Source organism: Melanostigma gelatinosum, assembly GCF_949748355.1.
Source record: "Melanostigma gelatinosum genome assembly, chromosome: 7".
In the NCBI taxonomy this organism is placed as follows: Eukaryota; Metazoa; Chordata; class Actinopteri; order Perciformes; family Zoarcidae; genus Melanostigma; species Melanostigma gelatinosum.
The window spans coordinates 7105803-7132337 of record NC_136640.1 but is presented as its reverse complement, the minus strand read 5'-3'; the positions used below and the strand labels follow the sequence as shown (position 1 = coordinate 7132337).

At 42.0% G+C, this 26535-nt stretch overlaps 1 protein-coding gene across 1 annotated transcript; it reads left to right on the top strand.

Annotated features, from left to right (window-relative positions):
* The first annotated feature begins 890 nt into the window (after positions 1 to 890).
* On the top strand, positions 891 to 21788 carry LOC306780261 (mitochondrial intermediate peptidase-like). The gene is made up of 19 exons (XM_079272567.1): positions 891 to 1260; positions 1441 to 1614; positions 1763 to 1851; positions 2037 to 2123; positions 2247 to 2310; positions 2427 to 2609; positions 3156 to 3312; positions 3433 to 3481; positions 4567 to 4627; positions 4795 to 4847; positions 6255 to 6408; positions 6606 to 6683; positions 6977 to 7184; positions 7911 to 8020; positions 8251 to 8325; positions 8774 to 8890; positions 12012 to 12133; positions 12757 to 12830; positions 21386 to 21788. The coding sequence occupies exons 1-19, from the start codon at positions 1114 to 1116 to the stop codon at positions 21484 to 21486; spliced, it is 2103 nt and encodes a 700-aa protein (XP_079128693.1). The 5' UTR covers positions 891 to 1113; the 3' UTR covers positions 21487 to 21788.
* Positions 21789 to 26535: the final 4747 nt, after the last annotated feature.

Below are 26535 nucleotides of genomic sequence, written 5' to 3'. Positions count from 1 at the left end.
ACAATAACTGGTATTATTTGTGAAATTCTGGTTTGTAGAGATCTAATTCAATTTTGACACATAATCCAAGTTTAGGACGAAAATATTGTATTTCTGTCTCCAAGGAGTTTATATCAAGAATTAAAGGAATAGTTCAATATTTTAAGAAATGTTTATAGGGAGTAAGCTAGTTCCCAATAGAATATAATCATTCATTTAAATGGTATTCACTATATTTTTGAGTCTCCATTTTTAAGACCTAACTTGATTTAGATCGTAATAAATTGAATTGAACAGAATCGTGTAGTTTTGCCGCGCTGTCTCTGAATGATTCATGGCAAACATCCATTAAAATGTTTCGAGGCAATCCCAGAAGACGACAAAATTGATTTCTTGATAAATAATTGATCAGTTTCCAGATGAAATTAAACCCCGATTAGCATTTAGTTTGCTTTCTTTATTATTTATTATATTAATAGTGTTATTTGCTCTTTTGTCATCCGAATATGTTGTATAGTTAAATGTAATTTTCATATACTATATAACTATTCAGGTAAAGGTGAGATTTATGTATTTGGTGTTTTTGATGCACGACCTTAACCTGCTTTTATTGTGTAGGGACTTTCAAAACAAGTAACCACCGTGGCTTCTATGTGACGTCATCACGTAACGGTTTTCAGTAGCCAGTCGCACTTTCGACACACGTCAGTTGTACGGTTTTTTTTATTATTGTTACTCATTAAAAATGAGAAAAATGGAATACTTTAACAAAATAAATATTCAGCGTGTCATACCATATTTTCTATGAAGATTACTTTTTAAAAATATGTATTTATACAATTTTTATTTTCTTTCACGAAAGTACCACATGCTACAGTCGCTTAGCTTGGCTTAGATGGTCATTGAGCTAACATGTGAGTGTCTGTGGGCTTGACAGGTACGACTCTTGACACACAACAGTTCAGTTAGGCTTAAATTAAAGATACAGTTTGAATATATTGACGTTATTTACATTAGTTGTTGTACATTTCCGGCTTTTGAAAACAGGCTCACATTGACGCTAAAGTTGAGCATGTCCTCTGTCAGCCACTGTCAGTAGACATCACCAGGAAGGAGCAGATATACTAGTACAACATGTCTGCGTGTAAAAGGTTACTTTACGTTGTGAAGCACCGGAGCTTGTGGACACATGTTCGGAGAAATGTCACAACGTGGTCTCCTGTTGGAGCTGCTTTCAACGCCAAACAACAAAAACGACCGAACTTGTTCGAGAAAAACGTGGTTTGTATTGCAACACCTTTTCATCTGTGTACAGATGTAAACATACCTTTACACCTTTACACCTTTAAAACACCTTTACATCAGTGCGTGCAGCTTTACTGAAATAATGTAAATAGAGAGTGCATCAGTCATGACATTCCCAGTGTGTGTGTGTGTGTGTGTTTGACCTCCTGGTTGCAGGGTTTGTTTGGGGTGCCAGAGCTGAGCTGTCCTGCAGGCTTCCAGGCTGCCACAGACAGAGCTCTGAAGAACACGGAGCGGCTGGTGGAGAACGCCTGTTCTTGTCCTCCAGGCGTTGAGACAGTCGAGTCTTTTGACCAACTCTCAGATGGTTTGTGTAAAGTGGCTGATCTGGTGAGTTTAACCCCCCCCCCCCCCCCCCCCAAAAAAAGCACACTTCTGAAACTGTGCTGCTATCTACGACTCATGTATTCTGCATCATCTGCTTAATTGTGTTGTCTGAAGAGTTGTAAGCCAACTGTCATCGTTCTTGCTTTTACAGGCAGACTTTGTGAAAGTGGCACATCCAGATCCAGCGTTTCGCGAGGCTGCAGAGAAGGCCTGCATAGAGATCGGCACGGTTGTGGAGAAGTAAGTGGCGGCACCTTAACAAAGATCTGCACACTACAAATACGCACCCCAGCACATCTAGCTTATGATCTATGATCAACTTGTACAACAGTAAGAAAACGCTGGTCGTTAAAAGACATTAAACAGCTTCAGTACTCCATAGATGTTCACTTGATGATGTTCATATTCGCTGGTTTGTGTTTCAGGCTGAACACCAATGTTGAGCTTTGCAGGAGCCTAAAAATATTGCTGGACAGCCCGGATATTGTGGCTAAACTGGACGCTGATACGAGGTCATTTTTTACCGTCATCTTATTTAGTATCTGGATAAATGATTTGTTGTTTATCTCTTCCCATAAATACATCAATGTCTAGTGTATGATGGTAAGTGATCAATTTATTTCTGCCTTTTCTAGACGAGTGGCAGAGCTGTTCCTGTTCGACTTTGAAATCAGTGGAATTCATCTGGATGACAAACTGGTGAGGTGGTCATAATATAGACAAGTAATCAATAATGTGTAAAGACAACATGTTTCTCCTTTTATGCAGTGGGATTTTACTGAACTTGGTGCTTTTTTTTTTTTTTTCCTCTGCAGAGGAAAGAGGCCGTCGCCCTCCACGTGAAGCTGTTGGATCTAAACAACGAGTTTCTGGTCGGCTCTCACCTGCCGAACAGAATTGCGAGGTCTGCGATTCCCGAGCATCTGCACCTGCACTTTGCAGACGAAGGAAGCTTCATCCAAATCGGGGGATTACACGCAGACTCCCCCGATGACTTGGTGTGTGCTTCATTTGCTCCGGGTCACCACAAAACCTTTCTCGCTTCTGCTCAGCAGGTGGCACTGTTGCCGTATATTTGATGAAGGGACTTTTTAAAATTATAGTCCCCAATACTTTCCTGATTAATGACAAAATGAAAGCTTTCGAAACACAAAAAGGAAAGTTTGAAAGCATTTTTGAATGAAATATTGGCTCCTCCCTCCTGGAGGTGCCTATAAAATTGTCCAAATAATCTCTCTTACAGTTACGAACTTTAATTTTAAATATTTACGTTATACAGTTACAAGAAAACTCTTTATTTATATCAACCGTTTTTCTCTAATCTTGATGTCGTCATAGTTGTGCCGATGTCTCTCATGAAGGAGGTTAAAAGCTCCGTCCAGACAAAAATTGAAGTAGAGAGATATGATACATTATCGTCTACACATGACCATCCAAAGATCTCTCATCTGTAACTCTGGATTAGCAGATTGCATTCGTTTTGTTGATATGTCTCTTAATATTATGTCGTGAATTTTGCTCTTCATTCTCTCTTCCACCTGCAGGTGCGAGAAATAGCGTACATGATTTACCTTCATCCAAACGCAGATTTGATGGAGTGTCTGGAAGAGCTGCTGAAATGCAGATACAAACTGGCCAAGCTGGTCGGCTACGAGTCCTACGGACACAGAGCCCTGAAGGGAACGATGGCCAAGACACCAGGTGGATACGTCGCGTTGCTTCAGCATCATTATAGATTCTAAGTTGCTCTTATAGTGCGTTGGGCAACTACTTTTTAGATATTTGAACATGCTGCAACTTCATCTTTCTCTCTGTTTGTAGAGGCGGTGATGAGCTTTCTTCATTTGTTAACGGACAAGCTGTCAGACAGGTACCGTCTAAGTGTTTGTCAAAGATGTGGGAAAAGATGTGATGCTCAGTATTCTGTGACGTGGTTTTTATCACGACCGGATATTTATTTAATATATTGTCTTGTAAGACTGTTGTCATTAAGGACGATGTGACGCCCCTCCCGCTGTCTTGGAGGCTGTTATGGCCAACCTCATCAGACATGTGTGAGGGTTGACAGCTGGTTCTGGTTCACCTGGGCCTTCCAGGCTGTGAAAGCTCCGTCTGTCTCTCGTCTTTCTTACAGCCGTCATCCATAAAACGACGAATCAACTGAAGAAATCTTAGTTGACTTCGACCGAATGACTGATCGGATGACTCGTCTTTTTATTTTTGCACCTTCAACATCTCCACACATCCGTGCACTGCTGCTTTCATTGCTGGTCTGCTCGCTCTGCTTGGTTGGAGTTGGGCTCTGTTGTGTGCCGTCTGCATCTTCACTGCACATGTTCCAGTCGTACATGTGTTTGTGGGTTTGTAACCTTTTAAAAACATTCGTTAAGGACCGTAAAATACACCAGCCAGGTCTTGTACGTTGACTTGCTTTGAGCCTGGAGTGTCTGACGGTGCTGAGTTTGTGGTGGAATTTGGTTTGACGGGCGAGGAACCAGAATGTTCGGTGTGGAAGTCGTTACAGTTCATGTTTTATTTGTAAGTCTGGCAGCGTTGGTACTAAGTGCTACAGCTCACGCTTTGTTTTGTTCCTGTGAGACAGTTTTAGTACCTCCCTTCATTTCACGCCCTCTGTTTAATAGTTTGTTTTTAAGAAAGTCTCTTGCCTTCCCTCTGTGTCATCTTCCCTGAGCCGGCATCCATAATCTCCAACAGCCCACAAATATGCAAGTCAGGTGCACCTGAGACTGTAAATTACCCACAGGTTCGAATGTGAGCACGTTGGCCCGGCAGCCGGTCCAGGGTGTTCCCCTGCCTTCAGCCAAATGCATGCTGGGATAGGTTTCTATCCCCCCCCCCCCCCACCCTTTGACCCTGGAGAGATACATCGGTAAAGACCGGAATGACTGCCTCGAGGCAATGAGCTCATAACAGTTTCTCTTTTTCATCTCACAGAACAGCCACAGACTTTACGATGATGAGGAACATGAAGAAAAAACTCAACCCTCGAAACTCTGCGAGTGATTTTTATTTGTATTTTCTTTTGCAACATATTCCTACACATTTAGCTGAATCAGTATTATTTGCCCAATGGTTCAAAGCATTTTCTTTCCGTTTTACATTCACTGTGATTCACTGTAGTGTATCGCATGTAAATCCAATACTGCTGGTGTTGTCTCATAGGAGCTCATGCCCTGGGACCATCCCTACCTCAGTGGTGTGTTGCGTGCTGAAAGGTGAGTATCTGATGCCTGCTGTCGTTTGATAAAGTCGTTTTGATCAGTATCTTTGAGATGTTTGTAATTCCGAGGTGTGAGCTGTTATTGGCTCACCCTCGGGTGTCGGGCGTTATAAAAGGTGTTAGGAGAGAAGTCTGGCAGTTGTCCAAGTGTTGTCTTCTATTTCTCTGACTGTCATGTGTTGTTTTCATGTTATTCTGATGTTTTTATTTGATGACTAATGCACCAAATATGATTATTGTGAGTAATTAGTAAATAGAAATAGCATGCATTTCTTTGGCCTTAAAACATGTTTGTTGTGTGTCTGTATTTCTCATATTAATGTGACAAACTGAACGATTGTCTTCAGAGAGCACGTGTTCTCCAGCAGCACAAACGAGTTGATCTGAGGGAGTTTGTAATGTCGAACGTCTCCTGTGACCGACGATGGTTCTGAAACGGTGCAATTAATCGTCTCGTCATTTATAAAAGCCAAACATTCACGGTTTCCCGCTCCATAACTTTGTAAATGGAAGACGGCGTTTTGGTGTTGGACTGTTCTCTGGACACGAGGAAACAATGGAACACATCTGGATCAGTCGAATACAAAAGTGTTAGTTGCAGCCGTTACCAACAGCTGCTTTTATGTCGTAATAGTTTTGTCACTGAAACACTTGATTTGATCCAGTACAGAGAAATGAGGAAGAGAGATGCTGGTGACTGTTCCCGGGGCTTCTGAGGAGGAGTGGATCTGCTCACTGGTCCTCCTCTCCGTCGTGCCGCCCTTCATTTCTAATTTTCTCCCGTTTGGTGGTTTTTGGGCTCCGCTAGTTAGCAGAACATTCCTAAATTCAGGATTGCATGAAAGAGCCGTTTCCCCCTCTGAGCTGCTTCTGTTTTCTGCCTCGTACATTTTTAACACGCGTTGATCCAAAAGCTGTTGATCTCTCCCACAAAAAACCCACTCGTCAGTCTCTCGTGACTTTTTCTCCCAATCGCTCACTCAATCGTGTTCTCTTTATCTCTGCTTGTCCATCAGTGTTCAGACCGCATTGAAACGAGGTCCACATTGTGTTTGTGTGGTAAACAGAGCCGCAGTCTGTCAGTCATCACTGATAACACACTACATGTGGTGTTGAAGCTAAACGAGCGTGAACAGCAGCGTGAACGCATCTGTTATAAACATGGGGGGCCCTTCTCCTCGCGATGGTCTCTTTGTCCAACCAGTTATCACACGTGTGGAACGATCGGGAGAGTTTTAGCCAGACTTGCTCAGCCTGCAAGGAGACATCTCCAGAAAAGATGGTCATTGTCATTCTTTTATCTGTTTAAATAGTCCGACACTTCCATACACGGAGTAAACTTGAGTCACGAGTCTTTTTATTTAAAAATCCGTTTTGTTGTGGTTTGTTTTGCTCATGGCAGGTACAACATAGAGCCCAGTCTGTACACTCCGTATTTGTCTCTGGGCGCCTGCATGGAGGGTTTGAACAACCTCTTCTCTCAGCTGTACGGCGTGTCCCTGATGTCCGAACACGCCAGCGCTGGAGAGGTCTGGAGCGAGGACGTCCGCAAACTGGTAAATCTGACGAATGCAGCCACATGTCTGGGATTGTGTTGGATCGATGCCTCTTTCTAAAATGTTGGTGTTTGAAGTCTGTTCGTGTTAAAACAAAGTCTGCTTTCTATCATGTGGTAGCAACGGTGTATATTTCCAAGATCAAAGTTTTTCAACACAGTGTTTTAATATGTCTTTATGTGTGTGTGTGTTCCCAGGCCGTGGTACACGAGACAGAGGGATTAATGGGATATATCTACTGTGACTTTTTCCACCGGCAGGATAAACCTCATCAGGTGTGCATACACACATCTACAATGCCTTCACAGGTTGTTGATGGTTTCTCCTCAGGGGATAGGCCTCTCCATAGTTTTTAATTCAGCTTTCAGATCAAATATTCTTTATCTGCATAACAGAATAAAAGCCCTTTTCACTGACGTAAGGCAACGTGGAACCTTGAAACTGACAAAATGAACAATGAAGACATTGTTGTAATCTGTGACATGCTCTTGTGTTATTTTCTTAATTTAATCAGTGATAAAATATGCAACTACGTGATTTTTTTCCCCTCCCTCCCTCCTCCTCTCAGGACTGTCACTTCACCATCCGCGGCGGCCGCCGGTGCCCGGAAACGGGTCAGTACCAGCTCCCAGTCGTGGTGCTGATGTTGAGTCTGCCCCACCCGACCAAGAGAGCCCCCACCCTGCTCACCCCCGGCATGATGGAGAACCTCTTCCATGAGATGGGACACGCCATGCACTCCATGCTGGGACGCACCCGCTACCAGCATGTGACGGGTGAGCTGCGAGCACAGATCGCAGACTGAAACCATGTGCAACTTACAAAACCTCTTTTTAAAACATCACATCTCCGTAGAAATGATAAATGACCAAGACAGACAAAGATATATGAGGATCGTACACGTGTGTCATTCAAACCGTTCACCTGGCAGAAGAGTTTACATGTTATGAGCTGGGTATCTTAAAATTATGTCAAAAGCAGGAATTGTGTTGTAACATTATGGAGCGTCTAAGTTGTTCATAACAGAGTGGCGGATTAAAAATGGAGGATGAATGTGATCGCGTGAGCCCAGAGGAGAGCTTTAGATCATGCTTGGCAGGTGAAGCTGTCATTAAATACAGTTCCTCCTGTCAGTTGAAGCTGATGGATGTCTTCTCCAGCAATAGAAGATCCCAAAAGTATTTATTTTACACTAATGACAGTATCCATGAACTCAACTTCAGGCTGTTTTCTTGATGGACACCATGTTTACAGCTGTTTCGACATGCTACTGTAATTACTATTGTGTCTGAAAGCTCACGGCAGTCAGTTCACCTGTAACTTTAATCCTGTCTTCCTTTACCTCTAAATCTCTTTTTGTATCGGATGTTGTTCTTGATATTCCGTGAAAACGACGCACAGTACCGAGCGCAGTCGGGTCGATTCTGGAGTGATTTGGTCAGACCTCCTTGTGTTTTAGTTTTTGTGTTCTTGTCTCTGAGCTCTGACGTCCTCCCCTCCAGGAACCAGATGTGCGACTGACTTCGCTGAAGTCCCGTCCATCCTCATGGAGTACTTTGCCACCGACTACAGAGTCATCAGCCAGTTTGCGCGCCATTATGAAACTGGACAGGTACACCGAAGCCCTCAGAATCACCATCACCCCGAACCACTGAAATATTACTCAAAAGCTGTAGAGATATTTTCCAATACATCAGGATTATACTAATATTAACACCTTAACTTTAGCTGTGACATTATTTATTAAGATTGAGTGACATCTGCAGTTATCGTGACTAAAAGGATGAGATGAAATGATGTCTGACTGTGTGGTTTCCTCCGTCTGTGTCATTGTCTGCTCAGCGTCTCCCTCAGAGTTTGGTGGCTCGCCTGTGTGAGTCAAAGAAGGTGTGCGGAGCCGCAGACACCCAGCTGCAGGTATAATGACCAACCTCACACACACACACACGCACACACACGCGCATCACTTCCAATTATATGTACGGTAAAAGTATGTTTCACTTTCACAAGAACACACAACTGCAGAAAGACTGCTCGCTGTGTGATCAACAATCCATCAAGTACAAAAGCCTCCGGTCTGTTTTTAATGTGGCTCGTCATAAACATTTAACAGCATCTTGTGGTTGTAAGGCCTGCGCAGGCTTTGTATCATTAAACCGACACAGTTTTCCTTGTTGAAGGCGGCTGGTTTGTCTTTTAGCTGTTTTAACGAACAGGGATTCTACTTTAATGTTGTTGTTGATGGTTAATGTAGAAAGTTTTAAAACACATTTGTTTGCCCCGATTTCTATGGAAATCTGTATTTATTTTCTTAGCAGGACTGAATTAGTAGAAACTGAATTCTTTGTGTTTTTTTCTTGTGCAGATTTTCTATGCGGTGTTGGACCAGATCTACCACGGCCAGCCTCAGAACCAGACCACCACAGAGATCCTGGAGGAGATGCAGCAGAAATTCTACGGCTTGCCGTACACGCCCAATACGGTACATCTCCAGCTGAGTGGCTCGTCTCTGATGCCGTGTCTTCAGATCGATTGCAGTCTTTGGGGTTTGATCATTTGGGGAAAGTTCTGTGCTTTGGTTCCCTAAAGACAAACTTGGACGAGGACTCCTTTCAGCTTTCTAGTCTTTCTCCTTCTCTTTCCTTTCTCCCTGGTTTTATATCTCTTACCAGGCACAGCAGCGTTTAAGGGATTAAAGCCTCTTTTGTTTTTGAAGTCCTGCTAAAATCACAAAGCGGAGGTAAACTCTGAATGAGCTCTCCCTCGGGGAAATATTTGAAACTCTTCCTCCCGGTCCTTTAATGAAAAAAGCTCTATTTCCCCCACTTTTGCAGCTGTGGGCCAGTGGGTGAGGCAAAGGAGGGAGAAGTCATAAAGCATTTACTCCGGGCTGTAATTATGTGGGGTGCCATCAGGAATAGAGATTCCAGAACTTCTGTATATTCTCCCAAAACGTCGGAGTCCAGGGCAGCGTCCTCCCTCTCCTCTGCTCGTGTCCTGCTTTGTCACATAGTCTCTCCAACGTTTCAAACCCCACGCTGACAGATCGAACAGACACTTGGCCAACCACAGCAGGATCCTTTTCCCTCATTTGTACTCGGCAGAAACTGAAGGATGATCGCGGCGCTTTGAGTTTCGTGTATTGGATCATCGTTGGATCAGAGCAAGTGAAAACAGATTTGTTTAGACCCTTCAATGACAGACTCTACTTAAGCTTGTTTCTTTAAAAAAATGTGCCCTCTGTTTCTCTCTCGCTCTCTCTCCTCGTGGAAACGCGGCTCAGGCAAAGTTTCCACAGCAAAGTGAACCTTTTGAGTGGCGAATAGGTTACGGAGAGCGCAGATTGTAAACACTAGGGTGACGCTGACATGTGTATAGTTTACAGAGCAGGGCTATCATTTCCCACTGTGTGCAGAGAGAGAAAGAGGATCAGCTGTAAGTAACACACACCACATGCTCACCCTTGAGCCGAAGATAATATTTGGAAATAACTGGCAGAAAGCAAGATGTTCAGCTCGCTGTGTTGACATTTCTTCAATCTGCTGTTCTTGGCTTGAATGCTTCATGATCTCTCCCCCCTTTTTTTTAATGAGCAGTGTTTTTAATGCACACTCGAGCACATTTAATCCAGACTTTCCTGTGGAAATGTGAACGCACCACGAGTTGAGTTTAGACGGAACGAACCGTGTCTTTTTATCTCACTGACAAGAGGAATGGAGTTGAAAGCCTGCACTGACTTTGTCTTCTTGAACGTCGGGATCAAAAGGATATCTCGCTGACACGTCGTCCACTTGCACTGTCACACGAACGTTGACATTAATCATTTGATGTGAGGCAATGGGGGGGTTTGGAAACAGAAAGGAAGTCTGAAGATCACTTATGTGGCACGTTTGAAGTGTTTAAAGCGTAAAAACCGAACAGTACCGAACAGCTCTTCAGTAGATTTGTATTTGTTTCCAGTATATGAGGACATACAGGGAAGCCGAAGAGTCTCCAAATGAAAGGCTGGATTTCAGACTTGAGCAACAAAAAGTCCAAATATGAATATGTATTCATGTTGCTTTCATGAATCAGAATAATTGATGCACGTTTTTGTTTTGTCAGTTGTGTGAATTAGCTTCAAGCCGCGATAACGGACTTCTAATCTCCATGACTTTTTAACGTTTGTTACACTTTTGAGATCCGGTAACATCAGTTTGAAGGTAACATGAACGTTAAATACAGGATTTTAAGTTTGTTGTTTTCTGGCTTTTTCGTGATATTTGTAGATTAGTTTTCCACTTTATAAACATAAGGTTAATACATTTTTTATCAGAATAATAAAGTCTGTATAATTCAAAGCTGATGAAACAGACTTTTTAATTAATTCTTTACAATGTGTTGATATTATAAATGCACAATGCCTTTATATCAAGTATGAACTCAGGTCTCCTTTGGAAATTCGATCTCAATGAGACTGCTGTAGGTATTGTGTTTATATTAACAAAGGATCACGTGTAAGTTGAAAAGATTCGCTGGTACTGATGAGCCCACAGAGACTCTGCTGGTCCCCTCAGATATTTAGCTTCTTTCAGCTCAGTGTTTTGGTTTTGGCGTTGCACCACAATGTTCTTGTGCCAGGAGCTCAACGCCGTTTGGTTCTCTTTGTATTCCTTTAAAGACAAATTCAATAAACGTGTCTCTCCTCACACGACCTCTCTTCCAAACCACCTGGACCAGAGTGTGGGCCGTGACTGGAGCATGCGCAGTCGGCACGGTCACAACCGTCGTGCTGCGTCGTGCTGACATAGGCCTCAAGGCATTCTCATGAAACATCCTTTGCATTAGACAGTTATTTCCCTTGAGGATAAATCATCAAGCTGTTTAAAGTGGTGGCGGGAGGCGTCTGCAGTCTGTTGTGATGCTGTTAACTGTGTCTTCTCTAAATGGCTGAATGTTTGAATGTTTGCCAGCCGAATTCCCCCAGAGTCCCCGTTTGCAGAGATCATAAAAAAGGCTCGTCTTTATAGATACCCCCCCCCCCCCTCAGGCAACCCGGTGAGAGCAGAAGAGAGGAGAAGGGGGCTTTCTACCATTTAGGAATTTCCACGATTTGGCCTTTTTAAAGAACGAGCTTCTGTCAGGTTGTGATTTCATGTTTTGTCGTCGAGGTTTATTGGAGGAAAAGGTGTATTTATGCCAACAGTATAATGGCATCAATAAAGACGATGGAGGCGGCTTAAAAGATGATACAAGCGTTTGATGTAATTGTCAGCAGACATTTCATAGTTTTATGATTCTATTTAGTTGTAGTGCCAAAACTAAGTACGTTGTCTTTGTTTTGTTTTTCTCCCCAGTTGAAGTCTGCCGTTAATATTTAGTTTTACTGGGACTATTTAGTTTTTTCTCTCGAGCAGAAACATTTTAAGCCTTTTACGGCTGTGACGTCGTCCTCTTCCACACTGCTCCCTCACCACACACACACCGATCATACTTTACTGTCAGAGGTCTGCTGTCACATCCCGTCTGGTGGAAGTAGAACCTGCTGACGTGCAGATGCTTTTTAAGATGCCCTGTCTGTGAAGGTGATAATGTTGTGGCTACATTTTTTATTTCCTCCACAGGCGTGGCAGCTGAGATTCAGCCACCTGATTGGCTACGGGGCCAAGTACTACTCCTACCTCATGTCCCGCGCTGTGGCCTCAATGGTGTGGAAACAGTGCTTCGTTCAGGACCCTTTAAACAGGTGAGACAGCTGCAGGTTAAAACATTCAACGACAAAATATCAAATTAAGCATGCAGAAATGGGAGGAAAAATGTTCAACTTCCCTCTAACAAGAATGTGAATATCCTCCTCGACTTCTGATCCAAACACTCTTTTACTCTTTTGAGTCACTCGTTGCCTTGTGCTCCTGGTGGGAGAGGCACACAGATGATGCAAAAGCATTAGTGGCGCCGAGACGAATGCCTTCCGACAGGCCGTCTTCCCCTGTTTACCGTTAAAGTCTCCGTCGTCTGACATTGAACATGACGTTAATATGAAACTCACGCCGACTTGGCAGGTGTGTGATATAATTCACAGAAGTGTTTGCCTTTGGACAAAGCACAAACGCTTTGTTTGAAAAACGAGCCCACTACCGTGGAGCCCCGCAGCGTTTCTGCCTCTCGTTTCTTGTCCTTTGCCGTCTCTCTGTCTTCCCTTCCCCTCTGAGATTGCTGTAGTTCCACCTGCAGTTGTCAGATCTCTTGTTTCCTGTCGCCTGTGTGTTGTGAACAGGCAGCGTAGGAGACTTGGCCCCTGGGCTCCCGAGTGGCAGTGGTGGAGCTTGTTGATGGCAGAATTCAGGTGTTTGTCTTTCTCTTTGTCAGGGACATGGGTGAGCGTTACCGTCGGCAGATGCTGGCCCACGGAGGAGCCAAGGAGCCCATGCTGATGGTGGAAGGTAACTTTACAACACTTTGTTTCCCCAGACGTCTAGGCCTCAGTTCTCCTAATATTTTTGGGCTCTCGGCTCACCTTTTGACCCCATTGCCTGAAGATAACAGTCGCCCCACCTCGTGGAAGACACCGTCTCTTCTCCAGGCAGATTGAGCTCATTAGTACCATCTTTAAAATGTTTTAAGATTCCCCAGACTTCATCTCCAGGTTTCCTTCGGTTTAGGAATTAAAGTGTCAATCCGTTGGCTAAAAGAGAGATTTTTGCATAATTACTGTAATTATGCTGTTGAATTTGTTTTTCGACAGCCTGGAGGGTCAACTGCTCTAAAATGTGTTTTTTTCCAGCAAGTCTGTGAGGCAGAAAATCATCCTTGAAAGACGACATACTGATTCCGAGTTAGAATGTGCGTCAGTGGGAAACGCGTAAAAAGTTAGATAATAAAAGTAACCTTTTATTTACCAGTTATTTTTCAAATGTGTTATAAAATGTTATAGAGGAAGAAGAAATAAAGAAATGACAAATAGATGAATAAAAAAACGACACATGAAAACAGTAACGATTGTTATCGGTATATATTCGAGTACCATGAGACAACTGTGAACCCAATTTCTCCCACGGAGAATTATCAATCTACAGCATAAACATGAAAATATGTATTTATGTATCAAGTAAGATTGACACGAGTACTTGGTGTCCATTGCAGTCCGTAAGCCTCACCAGTAACGATGGTATTGAACGTCACCTGAGGGGAATCGTAGCTTGAGTTCATGGGTCGGGTCGGGTGTTGCTGCTGTTGTGGTTTGGCTCGCTCTGTGCTTGAGCTCCCACAATGTCACCTCTTTACCGAATAGACACACCTCCCAATGTTTCTCATCTTTGTTTACAACAGCAACCCAGAGACGCAGCCAGTCCCGCTGCAGTATAAATTGTCGAGTTAGCGCCCTCTGGCAACCATACGCTATTCATGCTCGTCCAACCCGCTTCTGAGGTCAGTTATATGATCTGCTTTGAGGAAAAAAACAGACAAAATCCAGAAGGCAGGAAATACAGACATGGATGATTATGGGTTTGAACCATAAACAAAAACTGCTGACTCTGCAGGGTTAAAACACAGGCCGGTACATTCAACTTTGCGTTTAACCAACGTTTTTCAGCCATGCAAGCATTGTGGCTCTAGAGACGGCATTGTCAGTCAGTTGGTCTACCACGTCGGTGACGGCTGAAACTTCGCCACTGTTGGACGGATTGCCGTGAATTCTTTTGTTCCTCCCTGAACTTGGTGGGAACTTTTCAACCAATAAAGCACTTAATAAACACACAGCAGACATTCAGGGCTGGTCCTGTCAGGGGTATCCTCCCCTGACACACATTTTTTATTTAATTTTTAATAAATCTATTTTCACCACTGAACTAGCGCCATCATCAAGTCAAAAATCTCAGTTTGTCAAATAATCTGTATTGCGATCAAATACCTGCAAAGCTAAAGGCATTCCCATCAGTCTCAGCTGTACATTGTGTTTTAGCGCTAAGTGGCAAATGTTAGCGTGCTAACACGCTAAACTACGATAGTGATCATGAACTATGTACCTGCTCCACATCGGCATGTTATCATTGTGACGTTGTGTGTAGCCAAACATGTTTGCGTGTGTACATGCTCACAGAGGCTTGGCATGGCTCGAGACTTGTGTTTGGATATCTTCCGGTGCGTCTGTTTGTAACCGTCAGGTTATAAGTTTCTTCCAATAGACATGAGGGGGCAAAACAAACGACTTCCTCCTGTTTCTCTTCCCTTCCTCCTCCCATCACTTCCTCCTCCCCTACTTCAGCAGCCACTGTGGCATGTCTGGACAGGACAACAGAGGAGAGAGGAGAGGGATTAGAAAGATCAGGTGACATTTGGGAGTGTACTGTAAATCTCTCCCTCGGGGTCACCTCCTCGCTCCTCCTCCGGATTGTCCCTTTGGCAGCTCCAACTAAGGGCTGCGCCCAGCTTCTGACATTCCAGCCACCAACCGATCAAGTCCTTGTTATTAGATCTACTGTCCAATTAACTGTTGTTGAACTGTCAATATTTGCGTTCATGGCTCTCTTTTGAAGTGAGCGCTACTCTAATTATAGGCCCATGTGGGCGGAATAGTTATCCGGGTCATATTGATCCCTCCGGCTGTCATTCCCAGCCATAAGTCATCGTACAAGCCTTCTGCAAAAATGTCTGCTTGGGGGAATAACCAACATTATGATGATCATCTGAAACCCATTTCTTTCTTTTTTTAAATCATAATATCTATTCCATGTCTGGAGAAACGCTGAAACGTATTTAAAGAGACTCATTCAGCCGCCTCAGCTGGCTCCATATGTCCTCATGATTTACATTGAGATCATGAAAACCACAGTCTGATTTAGAAAGGGACATCGGTGCATGTGCTGAAACATTTAGCTCTTCACTACTCTGCACTGCGGGGTTGAGAGGTTCATAGCAACCATCTTGAATTCCTATTCGGGAACGGAAAACGGGTTTGAATAAGAACGGCCCTTTTTACGTCAACCGCAGGATTTAGGCCAGAAGAGAGCGAGACTAGAAGAAGGACGCAGACTCCAGATCCGACCCATGACGCATAATTCTTTCAAACAAAGAGCCCTGTACACATGGTGGTGTGTAACATTTCGCTGCGATCCCCTTCGGCGAGGTGGTGGACCCGGGGAACCCGGGCGAGGCTGGTCTAGAGGCCAGTCTTTATCTGCTCCCTCCCCACCGCTGGATGTTTCACAGGGAAAGACCAGCGTTGAAACGTAAACCCGGGCATTAAACCCGGAGCGGCAGCGTAAGGTACCGAGTGAAATGAGTCCGAGGAAAACGTGAGAGTAAGAGGGAAGAACAAGGCGAGAGAGTGAAAGGTGATCGACTGACTGAACTGAACCTCGGCTCCTGCCACAGAGAGGGCTTTCATGGCCCAGACTGTTCCCACAGCCCCGAGCTCAGAAAATGGATCTACTGCAGCTCGGTAGCTGAGCTCTTTGTCTGAGGGCAGCGTGGCTCAATAGTTCATACGACCGCTCGCACAGTCGCCAATAAAACCCCCAAGAGCACGGTGGTCCGCACGGTCCCACAGCACTGTTGTGACGATGATGTTTCGTTCGGCCTGAACCAGAGGAGAGAAACGTCACGGCTAAGATGTGAAGCTGCAGAATTCATAATGTATCGCCCTTACATCAAAGCAGACATGATTTGTGATGAAAATGATCCTCCAGGTCTAGAGGGAAGTGTGTCCTCCGTGATTTAGCCTTTTGATGACTCCAGCGCTGTGAAGAACAGAGCAACACAAGTTTTAAAGGCGACGTATCATGAAAGACTCGCTTTTTCAGTGCTTGTGTCTTCCAACCCACAACCCAGTCAGGTTTCTTTGTTGTCTTCCTGTATCTGTCACGTGCAGCCTCATTAGAATATACAGCCCACGGCTTGAGAACTACCGTTGCAGTGATTCATCATGTTTTTCTCGGCTGCCAATCGGAGCCAACGAGGCTTTTTAGTGAGCGCTAAAAGTGAGCTTTTCAGACAGCGGCTGGGTACAGGTTCATCAGACAGGAAGTTGTCGAAGCTTTTGATTTTTAAAATAGTTTCACCATGTTGACTTAGTTTAGCATGTTAAAGCGCTGGTGTACTGACTTTTGTACGGTTCATGCTCAATACCATCGCAGGGTTTTTCTTTTGTGGAGGTGCTTAGTCAACAAAGAGCCTCCCTGTGCAGCGTTTGTCAGCACCCTTGTCTCGCTTTACTTTCAGGGTCCGTCTTAAGTGCTGTTCGTAGGAAAAGCTTCCTGAACTTCAAAGGAGTAATTACAGAGGCAGTGAGCCAAAGTTTGCCTCCAGGTTTGACAGAAGTAACTGCTTTTCACACCTCGACATGTTTCAAATGGTTACAAGCAGCAGCTGAACGGCTTCTGAGGCAGCCAGGGACACGTTTTGAAAATGTGTGATCGGCAACTCTTAAAGTGACTTAAAGCTCCGCGCGCTAGTCGTTGCACGAGTGTTTCGTTGTACGAGTGTTTATTTTTTTGTACAGAGGCTCAAGTTACTGCACTCTGCAGTTTGTTCCCCTTTTTTTATTAATGCACAAATGTGGCGTACTGCTGCTCCCCTGCGAGTGAGTTTAATTGGCCGATAAAAGCAACCAATTAAATCATGAAAGAAGTGAGCACAGCCAAGCCCAAGAGACCGGGATCAGTGGCTCTTATACAACAGCTCAGCCCTCCGATTGGTTCAAGACACTTTCCAACCACGCTGATTAGTGCTCTAAGAGCAGAACAGCCGTATTCTGCTGTTGGTGCACTAAAAGTGTGAAAGTGCTTCCTGCACGTACTTCAAGAGAGACAATAAATCAATAGATGTGTTTTTGTAGGAAAGCTGCACGACTCCAGAGGTTGTTGTTCACTTTGACCAACGAGCCAAAGCCTTCAACCCCATGTTCAAGATTTCCCCCCCAAAAAATGGGTTTAGTGTTCTGTGAATCTGTTCTTAAAAGAACGCATCTCACCAGACACTTTACCACCAAAACTGGGCGGTAACTCAGATGTTTGATGATTTCAACCAGCAGTAGCTGCAGGCTGGGCAACGTTTCTACCGAGTTCTTGTCCCCGGGGCCGTCATTACCGAGGCTGAGAGCCACACGGGTCTTCATCTGACTGATGGCCATCGCCCACCACCCTTTAAGTAGATAGATTACTCTGTGTATCTTCTCCTGTGAGAGATGAAGCTCTGTTTACTGGCAAGACATTTAACTGTGAAGTGTAAGTGTAGAAAGATATTAGGGCAAGTTGCAGCTTCAGGATCAGAGGGAGGAAACGGATTTAAATATTCACTAAAATGTCCATGTTGAGTCATTTTGTTATTGCAGCAGGTGGCTAAAGTGAGTTTCCATTTCTCAGTGGAAAGAATCTCTCTGCTCTGTATTGAGAGAACAGCTATTTCAGACTGGAAGAGGCCGTGAACGTGTGATTTGAACGTACGAATAGAGCGCGAGTGCTGCACTTTGCTTCCCAACAAGTACTCTTGAGCGAGGTGCTCAACCGCCAACCGCTCCAGTGGGGCTGCTCAGCGGCCAAACTGCAAAGCAAAGATCCACTGTTTTTTGTTGTGTGTCTTTTAACACCTGCCCAAACTCTGCTGGCCAAGTTGGCCCCGAGATGACTGTAATGGGTAGAAGCCCGGGTCCTCACTGGCCGTGTCAGCGCCATTATGAATGGAAATGGAAACTCTTAAATACGAGGTGACTCACAAGGCAAAGCCTCTGTCCTAAGGCTCTCCGAACAAAGGACACAAAGCAAAGCCTATGTTTGGTTTGGCTCTGCGTTTCCTCTGTGAGTTTCAGAGCTCTGCCCGCTGTGACGCTGTCAACTCGGTACAGTATCTGTTCAGAGGTACTGCTGCTGTACACCAGAAGGGACTGGAACTACTTCTCACCAAAGTAGTTCCAGTGAGGTCTGTGGATAATCCAGTGTGTAGGGACAAAACAAACACATTTCTGTTGAATTGGTTTGTGTCATTTTTCAACGCTCTGAGAACAGCAAGTCAGCTTTTCTCAACCACTTAAATACAGCGCTGTATACTTTAGCCTTAAGTTGCATACGGGTGATAAACCCTCTGGTGGTGTTCCCTCTGTGGACTGCACAGCTCCACCGTTAACCTCTGTGGTGCCTCCATTTACTCCAGTGCTCACCTGTTTACAGCGTGCTGATGGCGCCCTGTCGGCGTGTCATGTCCGACTCAGCACCACCTCCTTGTGTGTGTCTCTCTAAAAGCCGCTTCTCACATCAGGTCCACGGTGTTGTTGTGACTTTGAGGTTATCGGTGCATTCCTCTCAAACTCTCCCAGGGATGTGGGCTGAGAACAGACTCACTCCTCACGGCCCATTGTTGGGCCTCTCTTCATCTCCTGGCGCTGACACCCGCAGCTGTTGGTGATGAGAAGCCGGCGAGGGCGCTATTGTTTACCCGACTGACCTCTTTCATGATCACGCCTCCCTTTGCGTCTCTAACTTTCTCTCTCTCTCTTTATCCTCCCCTCCGCCTCTCTCATCACTGCTGTCATGTAAACGTTGCTTGTTAAACACAGTAAACTGGAGCAGACGTTGGATCCCCCCGTGGACGCTCGTTACATCTATTAGAGAAAGTGCTGGTGACGCTGCAGACGGAGTACGGCGAGTTCAGATTCGTAGCCGAGCCCACCGCTCTGTCTGCTCACACGCTGTAAAGTCAACCAACATGTCGTCGTTTCATCGTTGTTTTTGTGCTGCGAACTGCTGCAGTGACTGTGGAGACGAGTACCATTCTTTCTTCTAAGCTGTTCTGTGACTGACCTCTGACCTTTGTGTTGCGTTTGATAATTGAAAGGGGGATAATAATGCACGGATTAGTCAAATATCTCATCGACATGTAGAGATTATATCTAACAGTGCAGCTTTAATCTTTTAGAATGAAGCTGCACTGTCTTTATTGTGATGTGAAAGGGTTCGTAAGGACAAAACCACAAGAGAATGATCACCTGACTCAGCAGTTAGTGTTCAAGCATCTTTCATTTTGTCGTTTTGGTTTTATTGCACACCGCTCTACTGTCAGCGACTTGCTTTAATTAAAACTAAACAGTGGCTGTTAACGGCTGTTTAATTTTTATGACATACTATACTTCAACTTATTACATTTATTTTATGATATATACGGTACTTTGACTTTTAATTACATTTGTATGGTATGCTATGTAAAGATGTTCATGGTATACTATACAATCAAATAAATATATATTGTTTTACATTCTACACAATTATTTATACAATACTATGACTTTTTTATGATTTTTATTTTTATGCCATACTTTATGACTTTTCATGCAATATAATGACGATAATTACTTTTTATATACATACTTATGACATACTATACTATGCCGTTTAATGGCATGCTATATTATACATGATGACGTTTCCATGCCACACTATACTAGATATTTCTTGTTGCATACTATATTATGTAACTCCTGTGATGACTTGCTGCACTGTGACTTTTTGTCTGACATACTATATGCTCTGCCCCTTTCCTCATGTTTTGTTACATACTGTACTGTGAAGAGGTGCAGTGGATACAGCAGAACGTCCTGCAGCCCTTTATAATTAAGACTGTCATTTATGGTTAGAAATCATCACTTTCATGTGGCTGCCTAGTTTCCAGGTACCCAGGGTCCTTTGCGGTCGTGGTGCATTGGGTACCCCTATGTGCTGGTATCATCTTGTAGCCGAGGGGTAGGGAGCGACCGGTGGGTAAGAGGAGATGATAATCCCTTCTCTGCTGCTCTTATACAAGGCGATTCTCTCAGGATGGCAGCAACGTAGACTCCCGTGTGTGTGTGTGTGTGTGTGTGTGTGTGTGTGTGTGTGTGTGGTGGGGGTGGGGGGGGGGGGGGGGGGGGGGGTTGACCGGCCATGTCTTGCTGTGTGTGTCCATGTGTTCAGGATCGCTGTGTAAAGACTCTTTTGCGTGTCCATTCATGCGTGCCTGTGCAGACATGTTCGAGTGAGTGTGTGCGTTGGAGGTGACCCGTGCAGGAAGGAGGGGGCGGGGGGGGGGGGAGAGAGAGGGCCTATTTACATTGGCAGCTACACAAGGGGAAATGAACTGACTTCAAAGCGGGCGTGCAGCTGAATTGTAAAGCAAGCGAGGGAGTCCTCCACGCATGAGCTGGCAGACAGGTTCTCAAAACACAGACAGACATTCCCAGGGCTCGCTCACGGGCTGCACACACACACACACACACACACACACACTTGCTCTGCAGCGCTAGTCGTAGTCTGGTGTATCTAGAGTGTGTGTTGATGTGTGAGCTCAGTATCGCCCCTATGACATGTACAGCATACCGTTTTGGTAAAGGCTGAAATTGAAGATGTTGAGAACTTCATCGCCGTGTGTTACGAGATGCTCTCTGTTGGATCAATATCAACATCTGAGGCCCGTTGGAGAAACAAGCTGTGGAGATACCTTTGAGTGTCTGTTTACACTTCTACTCAGTAAAGAGAGAACGTATGACAACAACAAGTACCACACACTGTATTTAAGGATTCGATTTAATATTATACTTTGCACTGATTGCACATCAAATAACGAGATCCACATGTTAAGAATATAACCTTCCTTTAAAATACATTATACTTGTGAGGATGACGTTGCAGAATTAGAGCAGAAGTCTCAGGAGCAGCAGCCGGTATCCATCAACTTAATTAGATTCAAGCTTAATTTGGGATAAAAATAGTCCTTGCTTCAAAGGATTTCTTAAAATTGTTCCCATTAGCCTTTTTTTTTTGTTTGCTCTCTTTTGTAAAACCACTGCAGTAAATTCAGCTTAAATGTTCCAGAAAGCTGCACTTTTGCTGTCAGAATGAGGTGAGATGATTGGAAATAGAAAACCGGTTTATCCCAGAGCCCCAACAGTATTGTTTCCTTCCCAGACACAGATGTGCATTAAACACACACACACACACCTTAAAACCTGCTGCTGTATGTGTTTGTGTGACAGGGATGCTGCAGAGACAGCCCACCATGGAGGACTTTGTGGATGCGTTGGTGTCTGAGCTCAACCCGAACTTTGAAACCTTCATCATGGACTCTGAAAGCTGAACGATGCCTCTGGCGCCATGGCAGCGGACTTGGACCTTTACAAAGACGTGATACACTAATGATGCACACAGATGTGGCAGCAGGGTGCGCGCTCATTCTTACTAAGCATCTTTACTTTGTCTGTAAATTAATTAACATTTTATAAATTGCTGGTCTCCCTTAAAGTCACATTGACTTGTTTCAATGTATTTGGTTTGTACATACTGTACCTTTTATCACCTTTTAGTAGCACTGAGCGTTGTTAAAAATGAACAGACAAAATGTGCTCTGTAATGTAACAAACATCCCATAAATTTCACTAAGTTCCCTAATTTTGTGGTTATTATTTATCTGCCTTTAACTTATTTATTTAATGCCATTTTCAGCTCGCATAGCAGCAGAGTATTCTATGTTCCTGATTGAATCAGTGTGAGGAGCAATGCTTAATCTGTTCTTCCTGTCATGTGGTCATTGACTGTTTAGACTTTATATTAACAACGCTCCATCTGTTTTGTCTGTCAGGAGTTTTGAGGAGGAGGAAGAGGAGGATGAGTGTTTGGTGAATTTCTCTCTCTCAACTAAACCCTCAAAAATGGCTGTGAAGTTGAATCTACAGCTCCACGTGTATTGCAGGACTTTTGTATTGGACTGTATCAGTTTTAGACAGTTACCAGATCATTAGGTACTCCTGAGTGCATGTCTTCTGTGGCTCGGGAAGACCGGCGTGAAGTTTGGAGGAAAAATCACTCCAATGATGTCATCGGGATTATGTCAGTTTGGGGTTCAGGACAGATTCAGTGTTGCAGATAAACTGCAGATAAAAAGGTCACGATACATCAGCCGGAGTTAATTGTGAAACGTATTGTTTAAATCTGTATTACATGAATCCCTCAACTCTGGAAGCGCATCGCTGAATCGCTTGATTTTATGAATTGATTCAAGAATTGAGAGAATACGACAAGGACAAGTAAGCAGTCTGATCGGGGATCTGGCAACAGCTCTTGTTGAGTCCAGGGTGGTTCAAGGGTGAAACACGAGCCAAAGAAATCCATGTCATCCTGGAAAGAGCAGGAAGAGGATCACAGACACACAGCGATTAGTAACAAATCTATCTGGAGCCTACCAGGGGCCGACTGAAAGCAGGATCGTCTTGTCTACATCAAAGAAGTTGTGGTGTCTCTTGTTTCTTTGACCAGCTGCTCTTAAAGCCACAGTATGTAAAAATGTCATGGTATGGTATGACGTAAAGATCACTTTAAAGAAATCATAGTGAAGTATTCCATAAAAAAAGTGATGGTATAGTATTCCATGGCAATTTCTGAAAATTACTTCTTTTTTTTAACTATAATAGGATTTTTTCATTGCTTTTACCAACTGGTATACTTTTACTGTTTTCGACAAACTAATTTTTTTTATGAACATTTTTTTTGTCATTCTATACGATGACTTTTTAATAACTTTTTTACCTTGACCTTTTTTGACATACTATGACTTTTTTGAGATTATATACTTGGATGTTTTGATGACCATGATTAAACCATGACTTTTTTCGAGAGAGTGCTATGACTTTTTTCGACATGCTATACTATGACTTTTATTATGAAATGCTATCTGACTTTACGAAATACTATGAATTTTTTCAACATGCTAATCTGTGACATTTATTATGACATGCTATTATCTGACTTTTTACGACATGCTATACGATGACTTTTTTATGACTTTTGAGGACATACTGACTTATTTTTTCGACATGCTATACTGTGACTTTTTTGACATGCTATACTATGACTTACTATGAAATGCTATTATCTGACTTTTTACAAAATACTATGACTTTTTTGACATGCTATACTATGACTTTTTTATGAAATGATATCTGACTTTTTATGAAATACTATGACTTTTTTAGAGATGCTATTATCTGACTTTTTTGACATGCTATACTATGACTTTTTTCGACATGCTATACTATGACTTTTATTATGAAATGCTATTATCTGACTTTTTAGGAAATACTGACTTTTTCGACATGTTATCTGACTTTTTACGACATGCTATACTATGACTTTTTTATGACTTTTGAGGACATACTGACTTATTTTTTTGACATGCTACACTGTGACTTTTTCGACATGCTATACTATGACTTGCTATGAAATGCTATTATCTGACTTTCAAAATACTATGACTTTTTCGACATGCTATACTATGACTTTTATTATGAAATGCTATTATCTGAATTTTTATGACTTTTGAGGACATACTGACTTATTTTTTCGACATGCTATACTGTGACTTTCGACATGCTACACTGTGACTTTTTTGACATGCTATACTATGACTTGCTATGAAATGCTATTATCTGACTTTTTACAAAATACTATGACTTTTTCGACATGCTATACTATGACATTTATTATGAAATGCTATTATCTGACTTTTTATGAAATACTATGACTTTTTTCGAGATGCTATAATCTGACTTTTTACGACATGCTATACTATGACTTTTTTATGACTTTTGAGGACATACTGACTTATTTTTTCGACATGCTACACTGTGACTTTTTCGACATGCTATACTATGACTTACTATGAAATGCTATTATCTGACTTTTTATGAAATACTATGACTTTTTTCGACATGCTATCCTGTGACTTTTTTGACATGCTATACTATGACTTGCTATGAAATGCTATTATCTGACTTTTTATGAAATACTATGACTTTTTTGACATGCTATACTATGACATTTATTATGAAATGCTATTATCTGACTTTTCATGAAATACTATGACTTTTTTAGAGATGCTATTATCTGACTTTTTTCGACATGCTATACTGTGACTTTTAAACGACATGCTATACTATGACTTTTATTATGAAATGCTATTATCTGACTTTTTAGGAAATACTGACTTTTTCGACATGTTATCTGACTTTTTACGACATGCTATACTATGACTTTTTTATGACTTTTGAGGACATACTGACTTATTTTTTCGACATGCTACACTGTGACTTTTTCGACATGCTACACTATGACTTACTATGAAATGCTATTATCTGACTTTTTACGAAATACTATGACTTTTTTGATATGCTACACTGTGACTTTTTCGACATGCTATACTATGACTTACTATGAAATGCTATTATCTGACTTTTTATGAAATACTATGACTTTTTTTGACATGCTATCCTGTGACTTTTTTGACATGCTATACTATGACTTACTATGAAATGCTATTATCTGACTTTTTATGAAATACTATGACTTTTTTCGACATGCTATCCTGTGACTTATTTGACATGCTATACAATGACTTACTATGAAATGCTATTATCTGACTTTTTACGAAATACTATGACTTTTTTGACATGCTATACTATGACTTTTTTATGACTTTTGAGGACATACTATGACTTTAAAAATTTTTCGACATGCTATACTGTGACTTTTAAAAGACATGCTATACTATGACTTTTTCGACATGCTATACTGTGACTTTTATTATGAAATGCTATTATCTGACTTTTTATGAAATACTATGACTATTTTTGAGATGCTATTATCTGACTTTTTACGACATGCTATACTATGACTTTTTTATGACTTTTGAGGACATACCGACTTATTTTTTCGACATGCTGTACTGTGACTTTTTCGACATGCTATACTATGACTTGCTATGAAATGCTATTATCTGACTTTTTACAAAATACTATGACTTTTTCGACATGCTATACTATGACATTTATTATGAAATGCTATTATCTGACTTTTTATGAAATACTATGACTTTTTTAGAGATGCTATTATCTGACTTTTTTCGACATGCTATACTGTGACTTTTAAACGACATGCTATACTATGACTTGCTATGAAATGCTATTATCTGACTTTTTAGGAAATACTATGACTTTTTTTGACATGCTATACTATGACTTTTATTATGAAATGCTATTATCTGACTTTTTAGGAAATACTGACTTTTTCGACATGTTATCTGACTTTTTACGACATGCTATACTATGACTTTTTTATGACTTTTGAGGACATACTGACTTATTTTTTCGACATGCTACACTGTGACTTTTTCGACATGCTATACTATGACTTACTATGAAATGCTATTATCTGACTTTTTATGAAATACTATGACTTTTTTCGACATGCTATCCTGTGACTTTTTTGACATGCTATACTATGACTTACTATGAAATGCTATTATCTGACTTTTTATGAAATACTATGACTTTTTTCGACATGCTATCCTGTGACTTTTTTGACATGCTATACTATGACTTACTATGAAATGCTATTATCTGACTTTTTACCAAATACTATGACTTTTTCGACATGCTATACTGTGACTTTTATTATGAAATGCTATTATCTGACTTTTTATGAAATACTATGACTATTTTCGAGATGCTATTATCTGACTTTTTACGACATGCTATACTATGACTTTTTATGACTTTTGAGGACATACTGACTTATTTTTTCGACATGCTATCCTGTGACTTTTTCGACATGCTATACTATGACTTACTATGAAATGCTATTATCTGACTTTTTACGAAATACTATGACTTTTTTGACATGCTATACTATGACTTACTATGAAATGCTATTATCTGACTTTTTACGAAATACTATGAGTTTTTTGACATGCTATACTATGAATTTTATTATGAAATGCTATTATCTGACTTTTTATGAAATACTATGACTTTTTTAGAGATGCTATTATCTGACTTTTTTCGACATGCTATACTGTGACTTTTAAACGACATGCTATACTGTGACTTTTAAACGACATGCTATACTGTGACTTTTAAACGACATGCTATACTATGACTTTTATTATGAAATGCTATTATCTGACTTTTTAGGAAATACTGACTTTTTCGACATGTTATCAGACTTTTTACGACATGCTATACTATGACTTTTTTATGACTTTTGAGGACATACTGACTTATTTTTTCGACATGCTATACTATGACTTACTATGAAATGCTATTATCTGACTTTTTACGAAATACTATGACTTTTT

Coding starts and splice junctions, on each gene's coding strand:
- LOC306780261 (XM_079272567.1), top strand. CDS start 1,114: ATGTCTGCGTGTAAAAGGTTACTTTACGTTGTGAAGCACCGGAGCTTG. Junction 6,409..6,605: donor GCGAGGACGTCCGCAAACTG/GTAAATCTGACG, acceptor GTGTGTTCCCAG/GCCGTGGTACACGAGACAGA. Junction 8,891..12,011: donor TGCCGTACACGCCCAATACG/GTACATCTCCAG, acceptor TTTCCTCCACAG/GCGTGGCAGCTGAGATTCAG.